Source organism: Myotis davidii, unplaced genomic scaffold, assembly GCF_000327345.1.
Source record: "Myotis davidii unplaced genomic scaffold, ASM32734v1 scaffold330, whole genome shotgun sequence".
In the NCBI taxonomy this organism is placed as follows: domain Eukaryota; kingdom Metazoa; phylum Chordata; class Mammalia; order Chiroptera; family Vespertilionidae; genus Myotis; species Myotis davidii.
In genome coordinates, this window is record NW_006283770.1 from 7238740 (window position 1) to 7259435 (window position 20696).

Here is a 20696-nt window from a genome sequence, read left to right on the forward strand (position 1 = left end):
AATGGTCTATCGGGCTTTATTCAGTGAAATGAAAAAGCATATTGAAGAACAATGCATATAGGGCTGTCTCATTATTGAAAAAAAAATGTGTTTGCATATGCAAAGAAAAAATCTAGAGAAAGGAAATAAAATTAATAATCACTTCCGTGGAATGGAATAAGGGCAGGGTGATGGGTATTGCATGGTTTTAAATAGCTTGCACCTTTCATATTTTTATGTTATTCAGTAGTCTTATTACATATTTTGTAATTTACATGAGGAATGCATTATAACAAGTTTTAGATATCCCATTACATTAAGCTAAAACATACCTATACTGCAAAAATTTTCACCCCAACCTTCACATTGTTCCTTAGAATTTCTCTTCTTCTAACTTCCTGTATATGTGGTTCTTTTTTTTTTTAATTTTCTGAAACACGCAAGCACCATTCATAATTTAAAAACAAATTAAAGAAAAAAATAGGACCCCCCCCCCAAAAAAAAACAACACAGCATAGGACACTCATGAATCCCTGCCCAAAAGTTTACTAGTAATTTAATGAGTTTCAAGGGAGACCCCTACTGTGGGCCCCAAATGCAGTTTTAAGAAGCACACCCACAGAATTTCATGATGGTGATATGCCCACCATACAATCAACACACAAACACATGTGCCCAAAAGTGCTTGCTTTCCAGCAGAGGGGGCACATGCCCCTCAACCTCCGGGGGATGGGCGTATGCGCCTACTCTCTCTGTAAATCGCCTCCACTCCCTCATTACAGCCAGAGCTCCCTCCAACATGTACATTCAACTCGAGAGCAAGGCACAGTTCACCTGGTGCTGTGAATCACACTGGGAAATCACCAAAAGCCTTTTATAGATTAACTGCCTTCCTCAAAAAAAGGATAATCCTCAAAAGTTGAAAGCAGAAACGCTAGGATTACTTCACCATTCCTTTCGCTTGATATTTAAAAAGCACATTAAAATTTACAACACACATTCCCATGCAGGTTCTCATTTGATCTTCACAATAACCCTGTACAAGCAGACTGGGTAGAGGTGATGCCCGTTCTGTACAGATGAGGAGATCGAGGCAAAGAACAAGAGGACTGAATTAATGAAATCATCTAGAAGGCTGGAATCACAAGCCAAAGCCACAAATACAGAGCCCTAGGTCAGAGCTCTTCCATTTATATATTCATCCAGGAATCACCAATGTGTGTTCACTACCTGTTATGTGGCAGGGCTATAATATACATCGCAGATACAACAGTGAGCTCTCGGGGTGCTTACAGCCCATGGGAAAGGCAGACAGCAATCAAACGATCAAAAACTACTCTGAATAGCCTGGCTGACATGGCTCAGTGGTTGAGTGTCGCCCTATGAACCGGGAGGACACAGTCCGATTCCCAGTCAGGGCACATGCCTGGGTTGCAGGCTCAATCCCCAGTGTGGGATGTGCATGAGAGAGTCAATCAATGATTCTCTCTCACCATTGATATTTCTCGCTTTCTCTCCCTCTCACGTTCTCTCTGAAATCAATAAAATATATTTTTTAAAAACTACTCTAAATAAAATGAACACTATTCTATAATAAAAATGTGAAACAGACAAGAGATTTCTTTCTTTTGTCATGAAAATTAAGGATAAGTTAAAGCAAACTTGACATGCTAGAACTGGCATGTACAGAGATCCAGTGGCTTAAATGGACATGATACACTTTAAAACTAAGAGAACTTGAAGTCAAAGGAATGGGAAATCCAATGCAATAAAGAAATACAAACCAGACTGCAAAATTTTCATACGCTATATTAAGCATTGTGACCTTTAGCCTAAAACTAAAGGAGACCATTAAATGAGCTTATGTGAATATTGGAGTGGGAAAGGAACATGGTGATCATATTTGCAGTGGGAAGTCCTTGTAGATCACCCATATGCCCAGGAAAAACTGCCATCAGGAAAATTCCTCAGAATTCAATGTGCTCCCCTATTTCCTATGAATTCCTGCAGGCTCTAGGACAGTGATGGCGAACCTATGACATGCAGAGGTGACACGTGAACTCATTTTTTTGGTTGATTTTTCTTCGTTAAATGGCATTCAAATATATGAAATAAATATCAAAAATATGTCTTTGTTTTACTATGGTTGCAAATATCAAAAAATTTCTATATGTGACATGGCACCAGAGTTAAGTTAGGGTTTTTCAAAATGCTGACAAGACAAGCTCAAAAGTTTCGCCCTCACTGCTCTAGGATGTATCTAATTAGATAGCAATAAAAGAAGCAATAACAACAAATGCCCACCTAAATGAGGTCCCCCACCACCCAACCATTTATTTCACCACCAAGTAGTTTTTAATGTGACCTTGTGATTGCGAAGTCACCTTAAAGAACACAGTTTACCACGTTGAAATAGTGAATATCAAAATTTATATTGGAGCTGTGTAAAACCACCCGTGTAACACTGGAGACTAACGTAATGCATCTATTTCACATTTTAAGAAATAGCCGAATGGCTCATTTGCAGTCAGTCATGATTTAAGATTAGGTCCTTGGCCATTACACATCAGCATCGAGGCACATACAAGGCATACAAATCATGGGAGGAGGACGGACCGTTTGAAGGCCTGACCCAACATTATCTCTGTGGTATTGGGGTCGTGAACCTGTCGATCAACACTCTAGATTCTAGGGAAAAGGGAGAGTCTTTAAATCTAAAAATAACACCACATAAGCCTTCCAGAGACTAAAGACCAACAGTGGTTGGAATGTATAATGAGGCAGATCTTGATCCAACAGGAAGGTAGCTGCATGAGGTGAGCAGCATCCCCGTCTCAGAAAATAATACATCAAACTTGGCCTTTGTTTCAGTTTATAAATGGGATGCCTTGCAGCAGTGATTTTCAACTGGTGTGCTGCAGGAATTTTTAAAACATGCAATACCTTACTATTTAGTCAGGGGCGCTGATCTCTTTCCCCTTAGATTATCAAATAAAAAAATAACAATAGGCAACACAACAATAGCCATCTGGTGGGAATGAGTCAAAATTATACCCATTTTTGGTCAGATCAGCAAAAAATATTGTCTGGTGTGACTCAGAATTTTAGTATTTAGTTTATGTGTGCCATGAGATGAAAAGGGTTGAAAATCGCTGCCCCAGACTGTTTTCCATGAGAAGTTAAGAGTGTTACCTTGTCACACAGGGTGCTGACAAGAGGAAGGAAGAGGAGGAAGAGAAGGTTAAAAGAAGGGGGAGGGACTGGTAGAGAATAAACTGCCTGAAAGAGAACTAAGGAAGGACCTCTGATCTCTAGCTGCCCCTGACTTACTGTGAACCCCTGGATAAGTCACTTCTCCCTAATGATGCAATAGCCCACCTCCAAGGGCTATAGCAAAGATCAAGTAAATATAGACATCATCCCTAATGACACAGAAAACACTAACCTCAACTCAGTTAAAAGCTGAGCAAAAAGTCTGAGCTTCCCTTGCAGGGTGTTGGGCTTCGGAGGACAAAATGCGAAGAATTCAAGAAAAGTGTATCATGCATTCCCCAACTCCCTCCTTGCTTATGCTTCAGTGACAGCGTCAGAGCTGGAGAGCAGGTGTTAGAAAAAGTGCACTGAGCAACCGAGTGAACCAGGTGTCCTGCTGAGGACATACCAGGACATAGCACAGCTGTTTACCTCCAGTGGAAATAAAACCGCATGCTGGGTCATACGGGCACTCTGAGGGTTCCAAAGAAGCCAGCTGATGCCCTCCCACCCTACCCCCGTCAAGCCTGTGAGTTCCTATGAGTGAAATTCGCTGTCAGGAAAGCGATGCCCTCAGACTAATGGACATTAATGAGTACAGCTGTAGCGTGACATTCCTGGGGAAGAGTTAGAGATGGCATCACGCAGGCCCTGGGAGGAGAAGGAAAATTATTTCCACTCTAATTGCCCAGGAAAACCCTCAGGTGAGGGCCTGGGCACATTAACCCAGTGGTTTAATGGCTCTGGAACTACTGCCGGGAGAGGCACTCACAAGAAGTTCCGAAGGATGAACTAAGGGCCAAAAGTCAATTGGATTTGAGGTCAGAGCTGGAGAAAGAGTACAGAGAAACTTTTTTCTTCCAAGCCTCACACCCCAACCTTTACGAGACCCCCTCAAAGAAGAACAGCAGACAAGAACAGCTATAAATTTGTTTCCTTGCTTCCAACTGCTCTGGCTGTGATTATTTATAACATTAATTTAATTAAAGTTTCCATAGAGATAGATGAATTTCTTTACGGTACTGTGCAAAATCAATTCTTTTCAATGGCAACATCAGTATCCTTGGTCTAAGTAGAAAACTAATGCATATTTGGAATTTTTTTTCAATTAAAAAGTGCTCATGGCTCATGCATTTTTTATTCCCCAATGCTCTTTTCTAATGAGTGAGGCATAAAGGAATAGAGACAACTAATATATAAATGTACATTTTTTTAATATAGGTTTCATAATATGTATTGTTCTGGTTTGACTTTTTATTTTCTCTTTGCTTTCCTGTAAAACAAAAATAACCATGCATATCCATCACAAAAGGACAGAGTAAAATTATAACAATAAAGATGCAAGCATCGCCCTAACTGGTTTGGCTCAGTGGATAGAGCGTCGGCCTGTGGACTGAAGGGTCCCAGGTTTGATTCCGGTCAAGGGCATGTACCTTGGTTGCGGGCACATCCCCAGTGGGGAGTGTGCAGGAGGCAGCTGAACGATGTTTCTCTCTCATCGATGTTCCTAACTCTCTATCCCTCTCCCTCCTCTCTGTAAAAAATCAATAAAATATATTTTTAAAAAAAAAGATGCAAGCATCGATATCTTTTCCTACAAGAAAACATTTATTTCTCTTACTGCCTATTTCCGTTCCATTTGTTCCTGTACGGACCAGGTCCATACTGATACAATACAATACAAGGCATGTAGATGAAATCACTAGGAGGTTGGTTTAGAGTGAGGACACTGCCGTCTTATCTTCTTCTCTATCCTAATATAGCTTGGGCCCCATGTATGCAATAAAGTGCCTTCTTGTTAATCTACTCATCGCCCCAGGTAGCCAGCAAACCCCATGTAAAGTTTTATTCTATTGTATTTCTTTCTATTTGCAACTTTGAAAGCCTGAGAGTACAGGTTGCTAGGGTGAGATGTAGGGCACTCTCTCGTCATCCACTTCAATTAATCTTTTCACCTCCTACCTCTGTCTGCCATTGAGGCCATGGTTAACCAAAGGTATATTTAAACCCATCAGGGAACAAGTGGAAAAAATAAAGGTTCTTGAAAAGACAAAATGGGAAAAGGTTTTCTACTAATGTCATTACAAGACAGGGTAAAGTTAAACTTGGAACCCACCTAAGGAGGTTGAAATTAATAAGCCAAAGGGTACACAGCATGGGCAGAAGTGGCGGAGGGAAGTCAGCAGAATGAAACATCCAACACAGTAAAGTTTGAACAATTAACAACCACTCCCTACTTTGCCAAAGGATCTATAACTTTGAATGTATTACATTGGCTACCTTGACCTTTAGATTCATTCTCTTCCATTATTTAAATCTCTACAGTTTGGCCGCAAAGTATTTTTTCCCCTTCAGAGAACATGTTATGTCTTTCAACAGTACAGCTATCCATCATCTGCTGGCTACAGTACACTGCTCTATCTTGTAAGTCACCAAACTACCAAGGTCCCCATGGCCAGGGAAGCCTGCATGCCCACACCCCACCTGTCCCCAAAGGCTGTCCACTGTCACGTGTCTGGGGCAATGAACACTGGAGTACATGGTGGAGAGAACAAGACACCAATATCCCTTAGCCTCCAAAAATGCATATTTGGCATTTACTCCAGCAAGGAGGATGCAAGTGAGAATAAAAGAGATGGTCATCTAGGTTAAGTAGTCTTTGCTCACTAATAGCATGTTGCACTGTCTACCCACATTTCAATTCAGATGATTCAACCCCCCTGGTGGTCTACTACAAAAGTGGCTCTGTGAAGATGGCACGCTGAGTTGCTCTCCATAGTCCTGAAGGTGTGTGGGCAAGGTGGGGGTGGGGGGGAGAGAGAAGTCCATGCCCTTTACTTAATTAAGTACCTGAGGTGCCCAGGTCAAAGTTGGAAATCACCTAGTCCTAGCCCCTTATTATATACCGAGAGAGCGAAATAAATAACTTTCCCGGGGCATACAAACTTAATTTCTTCTCAGCTCAAGTTTTCAGTCCAGAATACCTCTGTGCTAAAAGCCAAAATTTCAAAGTAGAAAAGCAAATAGTGCAGCTTTTATTTAGGCGACCCAGGAAATTATAACAAATGAATTTTCCCACTCAGTAAAATTTCTCAACCTGTACTCCAGGCTTTCAAAGTTGCAAATGGAAAAGACTAAAAAGAAACACAATAGAATCATCCCTTTACACAGGGGTTTATTGGGTACTTCCGGCCATGGGTAGCTTAACAAGCTGGCACTTTATTGCATACACGGGGCCCAAGCTATATTAGGATAGAGAGGAAGATAAGATGGCATTTCCTACTCCTAGTGATTTCATCTACATGCCTTCAGACACATTTTGCGTTGTATTTTATTGGTATGGACAGTAGTCTGTCTCTCCCTACAGGCTTTCCCTCCCTGCCAACATGATACCACTCTCCCATATACACTCTTCTCTCACTGACCCTATGGTTGGCTTTGTAACACTTACAAGATGAACCTCATTCCAAGTACAATTCTTATGTGACTGGCACACAATCAAATCACACACTGGCAAAACTGTGAAGCTGCAGAAATTGTCATGCGCTCTCACTTGGGGTGGTAAGAAATGAAGAGGCTCTTCCACGTCCCCAGGAGCTCTCCCTTCTGTGATCTCCCAGACCTGATTGTCTCTACCAAGAATCCAGTAATCCATCATGTATTCCCTTGTGACCTCTTACACTGTTACTTCAGTTTACACATGGGGATGTCCTGTCTTCCTAACTCGCTTGTCATATCTTCCTGGACAGAGGGTCTGGAGCTGTTGGGTTAGCTGGACAGGAGGCACACACTGGCTTCTCAATTTAATTTTAGTCCATTCGATGATGAGTCTTGGGCATGTGTTGCCGTCTGCAGTGCGGGAATCAGGAGATTGAGAGTGTTGGCCTGGCTCTCTTGGAAACTGTAACCTTTGATAGTTATTTCTTTAACTTCCCTCTCCTGATTGTAAATGAAAATGTTGGTATGAAATCAATGCAGTACATTATACATGCTGCTTAACTACCTTAGGGAATGGGAGTTCTAACAAGATGTTTGTAAATACTTCAGGAGCTCCCTCGAAAGTAAGATGCCATATCCTCATAGTTCATAATGAAAACCTAGAGCTATAAGCAGATGCTCACATCCTGGAGTTACTCTGAAATGTTAGACAGACACCTTGAATTACTGACTTGTTCAGTGACTTACAGTAAGTTTATTTTTCTGATTCTGCATATGCAAAAATTGAATGTGCTCCTCAGTGAAAAAAACAGCATGTGTTACACGTAAAATCTCATATGTTTATTGTCTAAACTATAATCACTGAGTTAACCCCTTGTCAGAGTGACTATCGATATGCGGGGGTGTGTGTGGCGGGCGGGGTGTGCACACTGCACACACTTGCACAGTCTGAACTAATGAGGCGAGAGTTCAGAGCTCGGTTGCAATGTGACTGTGGGAGAGAATTTTCCCCAGCACTGGGGGAAGAGGAGGTTGGCTTAGAGTGAGGACACTGCATACGGCAAAACGTGCTGCCAAAGGCTAGGTGAATGTACCATTCAATTACCAACACCTTTGAGTCCAACCCTTAGCTGTCAAGAACCTCAGCTCCACTGTCACTTCAAGACCAGATGCTGGGAGTGACTATTTGCAGTTCTCTCCACTGCTCAGCTGCTAATAGGCGCTGTCAGTTCAGCCTGCACACAAGGCTCAGTCCGAGTCCACGCTTTCTCTGAATCCAGGGAATAGGGCTGGTCACTGTTGGGGGCCTGGAGGTTTCAGAGTTTTAAAATGACTGAATGAATAAGCCATGAACTTCCTGATGGCAAGGACTCTGTACCCTCCACAATCTGGCAGGGATAGTGCATCCAATACATTAATGTGATGGGCTGAGGGATCATTAAAAGTCACCAAATAAAGACAAGGAACAAAAATTCCTTTGGTGGTGAAGGAGAAAGAACATTTGGGCACTAATCGCGTATCAATGGATTCTGAGCTTTGAGTGATGGGGACAGGCTGCCGGGTGAGCTGGGAATGGAGAGGGAGAATCTGAGGAAGGTGAGGCCAGGTCTCTCTAGACTCTGTAGGAAACTATTAATATAAAGGCAGTAGGTGGAAAACCCACGGCAGTGGAGATAAGCAGGCTGGCCACCCAACTGAATGATTCCTTTCATGTTTCTAGCTTGAGGTAAGCTGCTACCCACACTTCGGGAGCTTTCAGTTAGGCCCAGCTAAACAGCTGAAGCTGAGAGAAAGGTGTCAGTCTTGGTAGCAGGCAGAAAGTGTTGAACTGCTGACAAAAATAGCAGTCGCTTTCCTTTGACAATTTGTGTAATCAGGTCAAAAAAGGCTCTGTTTCTCAATTCTATCCTTGAAAAGGTGGAAAAGCCTGCCACACATGCAGTGCCTCAGAGCCATGGAGGTGCCTGGGAAATTATTTCCACCTATTTTCACATGTTCTTATGATCCCCGCACCTTCTGCAGCAGCTCTCCCCTGGGAAGGCTCCCTTGTGTGGCCATGACTATGTCCTGGGAAGTACAGGAGTTACACAGGGGGGCATGGAGGAGTGGGGAGACCCCAGTTCAAAGTTTTGGCTCTATGCTTATTACATTATGTGATTGAGACCGAGTTGCTTATCTTCTCTGAGCCTTTTAATTCCAAATCTGGGACTAATAAAAGTGTCTCCACATGGCTATCCTAAGGAATAGCATGCTGAGGACATTAACTAGCCTGTTGTAAGTACCCAATACATTTAGGTTCCTTCGCCACCCCATGACAATGCAATGGGTTCTGTTCATAAGATTCCACATCTTACCGAACAACTCCAATGATCAGCAACAAAAAACACGTAGGAGGAAAATACTAGAGAAGAGCAAACTGCTCAAACCGCACCAAGCTCTTGCCTTTTCTCAGTTCCAAGTCCAGGGCCAATGGTCCCCACTGATGGGCTGAAGAGCAGAGGGGCTAGAGCAGACACTCATGCATCAGATTTGGGTCTGAATCCTAGCACTGTCACTGATGAGCAGCGGAATTGCAGACACATAATGCAACCTTAGTTCCATCATTTTAAAATGAGAAAAATAACAGCATTGAATGTGGGGTGAATGAATTATGTAAAATGCTTAATTAGCACTGTGCCTAACACAGTCAACACGCAATAAATCTTCTCCATCACATCACCGTTGATCATATAACAGGTAGGACTCTAGCGGATGACAGGTAGAGAAAAATAAGATAGCATAACTCTAAAGTAAAAGGAATCAAAAAGGAAGAATCTTCTGATGGGATGAAATGTATAGCTTAGAGTAAAAATTCAGCTGTAGTGAAATTCATTCTCCTGGGAGGGTGGCCAGGATTAGGAGGAGGAAACCAGTATCTCGACAAGGAAACCAGAGCTACCACTGCTCTAACTCAGCCAGTGCTGGCCAGGAAGAAATTTGTGAAGAACATAAGCTTGTTCTGTGCACTAGGCACTACCTTCTCCTTAATCTTTCCTCCTCCTTACTGGGGTCTGCTTCAGGTACTTAGTTTCTGAGGGACCCCCATTTATTTGTTGTACCCCAGCCTCTCCTCTGGCTTGTCCCCTCTACTTAACCCCATGGTTTTGAAATGCCAGTCCATGCATCAAGTCTCACTGCCTGCATGAAACACTACATGTAGAGCTTGCTAAAAATACACCTTCTCAGTTTCCAGCCCTCAGGGTCTGATCCAGTGGGTCACATGGGGCCTGGTTTTCCCATGTATTTTCTTAGAGGTTCCCCAATAATTCTTATATGCAATCAGGTTTGGGAACTATGTTTCTAGACTTCCTACACCAAAATCAAAATTTACCTCTTCTATGGCCCAGTCATTCCGGGCCTTTCTTTCCCCTGACCTTTCTGAAAAACTCATTTGTGTCTGGGCCCATGAATCATCAACTGGCAGCAACTTTATTTTTCTCCTCCAAGATCTTACACAAAGGACAACATGTATGGCATGAACCAAAGTATGAAAAACTTCAAGAGAAGGGAAAGAATATTTATAATCCCCTCAGTCCGTTCTTTATCAATAGGGCGGACCCTAGACTATATTGTGGATTCCAGCTCTCCCGTACTCTCCCCAACTTTCTAGGTAGAGAGGTCAAGGTAGCCAAGAAGGACATACCGTGAATGAAAGTTTGGAGACAATGAGGCACCAGAGACATGCAGAATAAACAATCATAATGTCAACAACCACTACGTAATGAACACCAAAGGCCAAGCACCACCCTGAGCACTTTACATGGATAATTTAACATTCCCATCTATGAGAATGTTAGTATTATTATTTCCAGTTTCCAAATTTAAAAAACTGAGATGCAAAAAAATTAACGTGCCCAAGTTCACACAGCTAACGTATGGCTGAAGATGGGAGAAGAAGACATCTCGCAGGGACCAGAGAATTGCTGAAGTCATGAGACCTTAGCTTAGCAGAGACATAGCCTCGCTCCTCTTTCTTCTTCTCCAGACAGAAGAATATTGGGGGAGGGGAATAAATTTTGGAAAGAGAAAGCAAAAAATTGCATAGCAAGAAAAGAGCAGTGTCTCCAGGAGTTCTCAGTTGGGAATTACTACGTTAGGGCTTTGAGGCCTCTTTCTGGCTGAGGACATAGGAGGACATGCAAGGCCCTTCATCCACTCGCCCATTTGGGCACCATATGGGTGGTGGGTGATGGGGCAAGAGAACTACCAGATAGCCTTTGGCTCTAGAGAATTGAAGGAGATGATGAGCTCTTAAAGGTAGAAACGGAGATGGCAGCATGAGGCTGGCTTTATTCAAGCTGCCAAGCCCCAGACTGCAGGGTAAAAAGCCAGTGGTTTCTATGGAAACTTTGTCCATGCACACATATTATGTCTGGATAATTCTTCAGAAATCCAGAAAGTACCTAAATAGATGACATCAAAACGGACCAAGACTCACTTCACATGGTGGAACTTCCCTTAAGACTGACACTAGTTTCTGTTCTTTGCCCTTGTAGATCTTTTCTGCAAGAGACTACAGACCTAGAGTGGGGAATACATTAAATATCTCCTCATCAGAAGTGTAGTCTGCCAAGCTGGTATGGCTCAGTGGTTGAGTGTCAACCAATGAACCAAAAGATCACGGTTTGATTCTCAGTCAGGGTACATGTCTGGGTTGTGGGCTCGATCCCCAGTGTGGGGTGTGCAGGAGGCAGCCAATCAATGATTCTCTCATCACTGATGTTTCTCTCTCTTTCTCTTTCTCTCTCCTTCCTGGAAAAAAAATTGTCCTTTGTTAGCACACATTTTAAAGGCAAGAATTTGTTCAGCTGATGTATTTTCATTTCAAATGTCTTTAAATCTTACTCCCCCTTCCCTCTTATTTAGTTACTTTAAAGATTCCTGGTATATCAGTCTAATGCATATATCCAGTTGGTATAAAATACTGAAACTCGATCTACTGTTCTGTCATCTCTCTCTCATGTTGTCTCTCTCTCTCTCTCTTTCTCTCTCTCTCTCTCTCTCTCTCTCTCTCTCTCTCTCTCTCTCTCTCCCTCTCTCCCTCCCTCCCTCCCTCCCTCCCTCCTTCTCCCTTCCTCTCTAAAATCAATAAAAATATATTTATTTTTTAAAAATAAGTGTAGTAGGGGGCTGAGTGACCTTGGATTATCCCTCCTTCTGTTGGGTTCCAGAAGGGACGTTGTCCCCAACATTCCTGTTCTTTATTCTGGGCCAAGAGAGCAAGTCCTGTGGCCAAACAGTTATTTTCACTTTGATGGTAACATTAATGAAAACTAACGATTCATGGGCAGTGCTTGCAATACAAACATTTCTCTATAATAGGGCCCAGATCACTATCCAGAAGGATTTTCAGTGGGTTCTGGGGAGATGAAAACATTCCCCTTGACCACCATTACCCAGCTGCCCAGCTACAAATGCTCCAATGGAGACCAATAGTCTCCTTTCTTCAGCTGGCAGTAAACCTGACCAATGACGGATATGGGGTACAGTATTTCCTTCGCACCCCAACCCACCACCTCCTGTGAAACCCTCAGACCTCACAAATAGTCCTGCCAACCTCGAACGAGCTGGACGGCTCATTTCTCTGCAGAGAATGGATGGTATCAAAGATTCAAAGACCAGCCTCTTAAAAAGCCTCCATTTGGAAAAGATATTTAAGCAAAGCTGTGCCTGATGAAGTGAAATAGAATTAGCCGCCTCAGTAGCACAGGCTTCTCAGATTCATTCTGAGGCTGGCTGGCTTATTCGCATCCAAGGGGAATGAACTGAACAACAATACATCATAGTTAACTGTGATCACAGCTCCATGGAATTTCCGACGGTGCCTGGAGTACGCCGAGGTGCACTTACTGTTCCCCAATCTGTAATCAACCTTTTGTACGTTTGTTCCTAATCACAGGATATGGTTTCATCCTAATGAACTGTTTTCTTAGTGTTTTACAGTTGGTCATTTCAGCACACCTAAATGGCCTACTCGGTAGGTTAAATTACAATGAGGGTCCCTTGGTTTTTGTTTCCCGGCAAAGCTGAGAGAGGCTTGATTTCTCCCCTTTCCCATGGCTCGATTTCCAGGACAGACGATGAAAGATGAAAGATCAAAGGCAAAGACGTACCTGTTGCAGTCAACGTGGAGGAGGAGGTGAGAGGCGCTAACTGACAGCGCGAGCTTGTGCCACTGTCCGTCTGCCATCCGATACGGAAGGGCCTCCGTCCTGGGCTTCCCATTATGTATGTAATGATACCGGATCTCATCCCTCAGACCACTGCTCTCCAGTTCAAAATAGCTGTATGTAGAGCAACAAAAACTGGTATTATTTTCCTCCAGACATCACAGGCATAATCAGTCCTTGCTACTTACCAGCTTACAACCACATTACTCAGATTCTAAAATTAGTGAAACATGACACAATGAGCTACATCCCAAAATCAATGGGACCACGTGGAACCCAATTCACCTATTGTCTGAGGGGCCTTTTAGTGACACACCTTGAGCCTCTGAAATGGGCATTGATCCACTGTAATGTAACTGGCCGCAAACTAATTAGCAAAGTGCTGGGTAGTGTCTCTTCAATGCCTAAAAACAGTTAGATCCCTCTTTCTATTGTCTAAAAGAGACCACGTGGAATGGACTTATGTTATTTTTATTACTGCCAAATTTACTTTTTCAAGAATTAGAGAAAAAAAGAAGTCATGTTGGGTATCAGGGATTCAAATAAACTGTCAGAGTGAGGACAGTGAAGAGATTAGTAAGGCTTTTTTATCTTTTACTTCTCCCTGTACAGAAAGCTGTAAGTGACCACTATTCCTAGATATGTAGAGGAGGAAATGCTGAAGCTACTCACATATGGACCAGAATTTCAAATCATCTCATCATGGAATAAGGCATGCAATTGAGTTGTTTCTTTGCCCAGATTGTGATCATGTTTCCAGATCCATGAAAAACTCTTAGCACCACCACTGTGGTCAGCGCTTCAGTCATAAAACACAACAGGGACTTGGGGACACTCCTCAGACACACAGCAGGGCTGACACTTTCACAGGTGGTAGACCCATCTGTCTCCTGTGTTCTCCTGAAATGTGTCATCATCACTGGACTTAATCTCACTGTCAAGCATGGCCTTGGGCCTTTAACATACACTATCTAACTTATCACTACAAAAACCTACCAGGCTGATATTATTTTTTAACCATTAAAAACTGAGATTCTGGCCCTGACTGGTTTGGCTCAGTGGATAGAGCATCGGCCTGCAGACTAAAGGGTCCCAGGTTCAATTCTGGTCAAGGTCATGTACCATAGTTGTGGGCACATCCCCAGTGGGGGGTGTGTAGGAGGCAGCTGATCGATGTTTCTAACTCTCTATCCCTTTCCCTTCCTCTTTGTAAAAAATCAATAAAATACATATTTTTTTAAAAATAACTCAAAATAGAAAACAGCAAAGTCTGTTAATACATTCATAAGACTTTAAAGGAAAAAAAAACTGAGATTCTAGAATTCAACAAGATACCCAAGTCAGGATTTAAACTCAGGTCTCAAGTTGACGGCCTATGTACTTTCTGCCCATCTCAGAGGCAGGAGAAAAAGTAGTAAGGATGGTCTCAACTGGCACTATCTCATAGCAACTCATTCATATAAACTCAAGAACTACTCGCCTAGACAGGTAACCTGGCTCAATCCCCAGACTTGGAAGGACCTACTGCTTCTCCTCTCATCCATTGAGTTGTCCTGACCCCATTAGCCAGATTGTATTTAATCTAAAACATGAAATGCACCTTCTATGAGAACCGAAATGAATATATCATGAAACTCCGCCTCTATTATTCACGACTCCCAAATCTCACACCAGAGAAAAAGGCATATTTCTTGAGCATCTTTCACAGAGATCTTCCCAAGAGAGCAGAGCAAGGGGAAGCAGAGTTAAGACCAGCCTCTGACCCATTGCATTTGCAGGAGGCAAAGAATCAGGCCCAAGGTCAGGTATACGATTGCAGCGGGTTCCTGGGCCCACATACATACTTATTAGTAATAAGAAACAATACATATTTTATAAGACTATAAAAGAAGAAGCCCTTTAACAGAGAAGATACTCATTTTAGGAGGATCCTCCAAGCAGCTAGGACATTAGAAGAATCAAACAATCAGAGAACTCAAAGATCAAGAAGACCTTATAGATTATCTGGTCATTCATTCATTTATTCAAGACATTACTAAACACACAATGAAGGACTAAAAAAAGAAAAGATTTAAATATAGATCCTGTTCTCAAGATGCTTTGAGACTAATAGGGAAATAAAATATTTATCTCTTCCATAAAACACTAGAAACTGGCTTAAGAAAAAGGAACGGTAGGCATTTCATGAGTGACTGTCAAGTGCCAGCAGTGGGCCAAGTGCTTTCATAAACATCTCATTTCATTTCTTCAAGGGAGATATTATTATCTCTGTATTACAGAGGAGTTCACATATGGTCAGAGATATCAAATACCTCGTGCAAGACAACACAGCTCCTAGACAGAAAATCAGCATGATTTTAAATTTGAGACCTTAACAAGAGTAACATATTGTGAGAAATCTCTCAGTTACTTTACTTCAACAAATAAGCTATTGCTGAGGGAATGAACATGACCTTGAAATGACATCAATAAATAACAATGAAAAAATAAAATAGAAATAAATAATGATGAGAAATGCTCAGAGAGGTCACCTGATGGAATCATTAAAAAAAAAAAAAAGGAGGCAGATCAATCTCACCAGATTTAATCATTATCTCTGGGGTTATGGCCTCATTGAGCAAGTGCTCAATGTATTATAAACAGATCTCTCTTTTTTACATTTTTATTGAATTTATTGGGGTGACATTGGTTAAATAAAATTATAAAGGTTTCAGGTGTATAATTCTATAATGCATCATCTGTATATTGTATTCGTGTTCACCACCCAAAGTCAAGTCTTCTGTCACCATTTATCGCCCCTTTACCCTCTTTTACCTCCTCCACCCACCTCATTTTTTTTGATGCAATTGTAAATGGGTCTGTTTTCTTAGTTTCCCTTTCCAATAGTTCATTACTGGTGTATAAAAATGCAACTGCTTTCTGGATATTTCTTTTGTATTGTGCTACTTTACTCAATTCAATGATCTGTTCTAGTAGTTTCCTGGTGGAATCTTTTAGGGTTCTCTCTATATAGTATCATGACTCAATTCAATGATCTGTTCTAGTAGTTTTCTGGTGGAATCTTTTAGGGTTCTCTCTATATAGTGTCATGTCATCTGTACAAACGGATCTTTTAAAGATCACTTTAGAAAGCATCGGAGTCAGTGGTCGCCTTGGGGGAATCACAAATAATCAGAAATCTTCTCTATTGTTAGGCAAATGGATGCCTGTGTCTTTATGTAAGCTTCTGACAGCATCACACAAATTCAGAGTGCTGTCAAACAACTTGAATGAAAATCAGGATGATGTGTTTTGTATTTTAAAAATATGTAGCTGACTGCTGAAGGGGCCCTAGGGATGACAAAGGCACTAGGCAGCTGAGTTTTATCTGGATAAAATTGTTTCATGGGTGCCGGGAGGGGAATGAGACAATATTTCTGAGCAGTAACCCTCAGCTAACAGAGATGCGAGGCTGAGTCATAAGAGCAACTTGGAGGAGATGGTCGCCTGGCCCGATGGCTCTGGGCTGTAGCCTTGAGGGAAGACTCGGGATTTATAGCAGAGCTTTGTTATTCAAGGTATGGTCCACAGCTGAGCAGCATCATCACCTGCGAAAATTCAGATTCTGGGGCCCCCACCCAGACCAACTTGAATAGGGATCTGCATTTTAATAAGACCCACAGATGATTCATGTGCACTAGAGGTTAAGAAGCACTGCAGTGAGTACACCAGGTGCTACGTGACTTCCTGGCAGCTGGTCACGATGAGGAGCAGAAGCCTGATGCTGTGAACAAGTGAGTTCCAGCCCTGTTGTGCTACCAAGGAGATGAAGGTCCTGTAGGAGACTGTAAGCAAGTGCCTACTGAGTTCTCTGATCTGCCTAGTCCTCTCTTCAGGCCTCAAGTGCTTTAGGGTCTTTGAGGGGTTGAGGGAGGGGGACAGCTGGATAAGTGATTAAATCACCAGCCAGATTGTGTGAGCAGCATTTCTCCCCTTAGCCTTGGACCGCAGCCATGTGTGATGTTCCAGTGACCTGCTCGGGCTCCCAGAAAAGCTTGTTCATCCAGCAAATATTTGAAAACAGCAATGATTTCCATTGCTAAGTTCGCTTCTTCAGACCGATCTCCCTGGTGTCTTCCTTTATATTTCTGTCTTCTACCTGGAACAAGGATGCTGCCTTACCCTTCTTTTCAGATGCTTCCCCATGCTGGTCTCATGCCTTAAACACGTCATCCAGGCATAAAGACACTTTCTCTGGGCTACACACAACTATGCCTGCATTCTAACACTACAGTGGCCTTTCCATCATCTGACCAGCAAGTGCTTTTACACAAAATGCTACTTGTATTAACATACTTAAATTTTGTTAAACCTAAGCCCTTGCTCAAGTGCTAGGCAGACCCTGTCTAGAATCAACGGGATTGCCCACTATTGGGATAATGAAGAGAAAGCACCAAAAACAGTAGGGCATACTGTGCCCTACTTCACGTCAGGGGCTCATGCTCTATGTGGGAAAAAGCGATGGCACAATTTTTAAGTAAATACATAGTCATGCAAAGAGCACTGGCCCCAGGATGCAGAGACTCAATTTCAACCTTAAACCTGTTACAGACATCCATGAAATCTTTGGCAAATATGCCCATGCCTCTCTGTGCCTCAGTTTCTCCTGTCCAATAAAGTGAGTAGCTCTGCTCTCCTGGAAAGGGCCTTAGAACCTAAGGCAGGAAAAAGGACAGGGAAGGAAGAAGCTTCACTCTCATTGGTTCTATTAGTTGGAGTTTCCCATAAGATCTCACTTGTATAAAAGAGACATCCCTCTCCCCCTTTACAGAAATAGTCAGAAAAAACGGAACTCAATAAGCTTCAAGGCCCAGCTCAGGTCTAAATTCCTACACTACTTTGCAAAATGATAAACTCTATAAGAAACCAAATAATTGACTGGTCAGTTAGTTTCAGGCTATCTTTGACTCTTCTGACAGTGCTCAGGTTCCAGGCCCCCCCGCTCCCAGGGCACACATGAGACCATAGCTTCCAGGCCCCTTGACTCTCATTGGGACCTCACAACTAGTGATGAGCAGAGATGCTGTGTGTGGCCAAGGCTAGGGAGCTAAGAGGCTGTGCCTTACCCAGTCAGTTGCAAAGGGTTGAATAGAGGATTCTGAAGCCTTCGTGAGTGGTGGTGTCATTAAATGGAATAAATCTGGGTCCTTAATTAACTGTCTGAAGCAGAAACACCATTCCTAACACTGAACAAGAACTAAAATAAAATAAAGTGTTAACGATAATAATCCACAGAGATTTAGTGGTTCGTAGATTTAGAGGTTATTAGATAGACAACCTTAACTCATTAAAGAGAGATACAGGAACATGAAACTGAGGAAAGGCAACAACTGAGAAGTAACCATGGACACGAAGCTATTGCTAGACTATAAATAGAAAGAAATTGCAGGCAGCATGAATACAGTCATCTCCTGTCCTGTGTAACACAGATAATCTCCATTGTGTGGACTAAATACTCTGTTTGGCGAATGGTATTTTTTTAAAAATACCCACAACATCATCTCCCACCTCACATAGTCTTCTGCAATGTACTCTTGACATTCTTCCAGCTGAAAGGTGGAATCTATGCCCCACACCTTGAATTTAGATGGTCTTGTCAGTGCTTTAAGAACAAACATCATGCTTGGTGACTACCAAGGCTAGGCCATAAAGCATGATGCATTTTCTATCTTGTTTGCCAGAACAGTTGAGCCTGTAGCCCAGAGTCACTGTAAAAAGTGTGACTACCCTGAGGCCACCATGCTGTAAGGAAGCCCAAACCAGACTGGGGAGGCTGTCTATAGGTGCCCTGGTTGACAGCCAACTGTATCCCAGCCAACCACCAGTATAAACCAGACCTGTGAGTAAATACACCTCCACATGGTTTTCCCAGCTGAAAGCACACACTGTGGAATATAGACAAGCCGTCCTTCTGGACTCTGTCCAAAATCTTGACCCATAGAATCTGTGCACATAATAAGTTTGGGGATGGCTTGTTACATGTCAATAGAAATTGGAACACTATAAGTTCACATATACATGTTTTTAACCTTGAAAAATTGAAATTATAGTTTAGATATATCCCTACTAAATGCCTGGGGTCATTGGCCAATGATCAAATCACAAAGTGCCAATTTTCTGCTTACAGCTCCACAGACTTATAACTATGCCTTTTCTCCTAACATCAGAAATGAAATTCTGCCCAAATAATGCAACTTAAACATCAATATCATATCTTTTAAAATACATGGATTTCTGTAGCTATTTAAAGAAATAAATATCAAAGGAATACACTGGTAATCTTTCTAACTAATCCATCATTTCTCTTGTGTCAAGTCCCAACATTTTGGCCTCAAACTTCATGGAAGTGACCATTTCAACAGTCCTTCTATACATAAGATTATCTTCTTTGGTTTCTAGCGCTAAGTTCTCTTCCAGTCTACAGAGTTATCTCAGTTAAAGAGATGTCCTAATTTACCTGGACAGACTTCCCTTTATTCCCCAAATCTTTTTCCTTCATTCGGAGCTATATGTTGTAGCATAAAGAATAATCTAGAAAAATTGTGCCTCGTGTACAAGAGGCTTCAAGCTCTGCCTCAGCCACTTAATCCCTGTGTGGATGGAAATAAGACACATCATTTCGCTATGCCTTCATTCTCCATCTAATAGAAAATCATATCTACTTCATAGGTTTCTTTTGAGGAAAGAAATGACCTAACATTGGTGATTATTGGTGATTAGAACGCTGGTGATTATGATTACACTTCCTTGTTTCTGCATCCCTGGAAAGGAACAGCCTCTCAGAGTTGTGATGCTGCCTTTGCTCACAGAAAGGTGTTTCTCTGTCTTCCTCTTGCCCTTGTTTAGACTTTCCCAGGTGATTTTATTTCAGGTTGTGAACTTCCATAACTACTCAATCCTCTTAGCAAACATCTGACTAGAGATCAATGGTGACAGCAATTACAAACTGCCTCTGTTGTTGAAAATAAAACATTCACTGCTAAATGAAATGTAAAAATAAGTTTCCTTACACCTATTCAAAACAGTTCCATTGCAGCCTTAAAAAGCATGAGAGAATACATGCTGTCCTTACCAAAGTAAAGCCTGGTGGCTAACTTTCCCAAATGTTGACAGCCCAGAGAAAGAGCATGGGACATTGCAAAGTTAAGATAGAAAGCAATTTTTAATTGGGGGAAGAAATTTAAAATAAAAGTAACCAACAATAAGCTAGTTTACTAGAACAAAGGAGAGAATGGATCATTCATTTTTTACTGAGAAAGCCTGCAAATACAGTTGAATATAAATATTTATTAAGCAAACACATAGAGAAGACGGAGCTTAGCATCACAAAGCTGCATCTTACCTTATGACTAAGGCAGAGCCTCAGATCTTCAGGAACTCAAAATTAAGATGTTTCTAAATATCAAGATTTAAGAAATAGGAACCAAAATAAAAATTATAGTTCTCACAGCCAGTTGACCTGGAGGTCAAATCCCCCCCAGTATTACCTACAACAATCAAGGCTTAACTACAACAAGATTGCGCACAAAGACCACAAGGGGGTGCACCAAAAAAGCACAACAAAAAGAAATAGGACACAAATGACAGAAATGGAGGATACAGAGTTCAAAACTACACTTTTAAGGTCTCTCAAGAACTGTCTAGAAGCTGCCGATAAATTTAGTAAGGCCCTCGAAAAGACTGGTGAGACCGCCGATAAATATAGTGAGATCCTCAAGAAATCTAATGAGACCCTCGATGTTGTGATAAAGAACCAACTAGAAATTAAGCATACACTGA

The 20696-nt window shown here is 41.9% G+C and overlaps 1 protein-coding gene across 2 annotated transcripts in view; it reads right to left on the reverse strand.

The window, feature by feature from the left end:
- NELL1 (neural EGFL like 1) overlaps positions 1 to 20696 on the reverse strand; it is a 687144-nt gene that overhangs the window by 587016 nt on the left and 79432 nt on the right. For both annotated transcript variants that reach the window (XM_006753968.2, XM_006753967.2), the window contains exon 3: positions 12822 to 12992. In XM_006753968.2, the coding sequence (XP_006754031.1) occupies positions 12822 to 12992 (171 nt within the window). The remainder of the gene's footprint in view (positions 1 to 12821; positions 12993 to 20696) is intronic.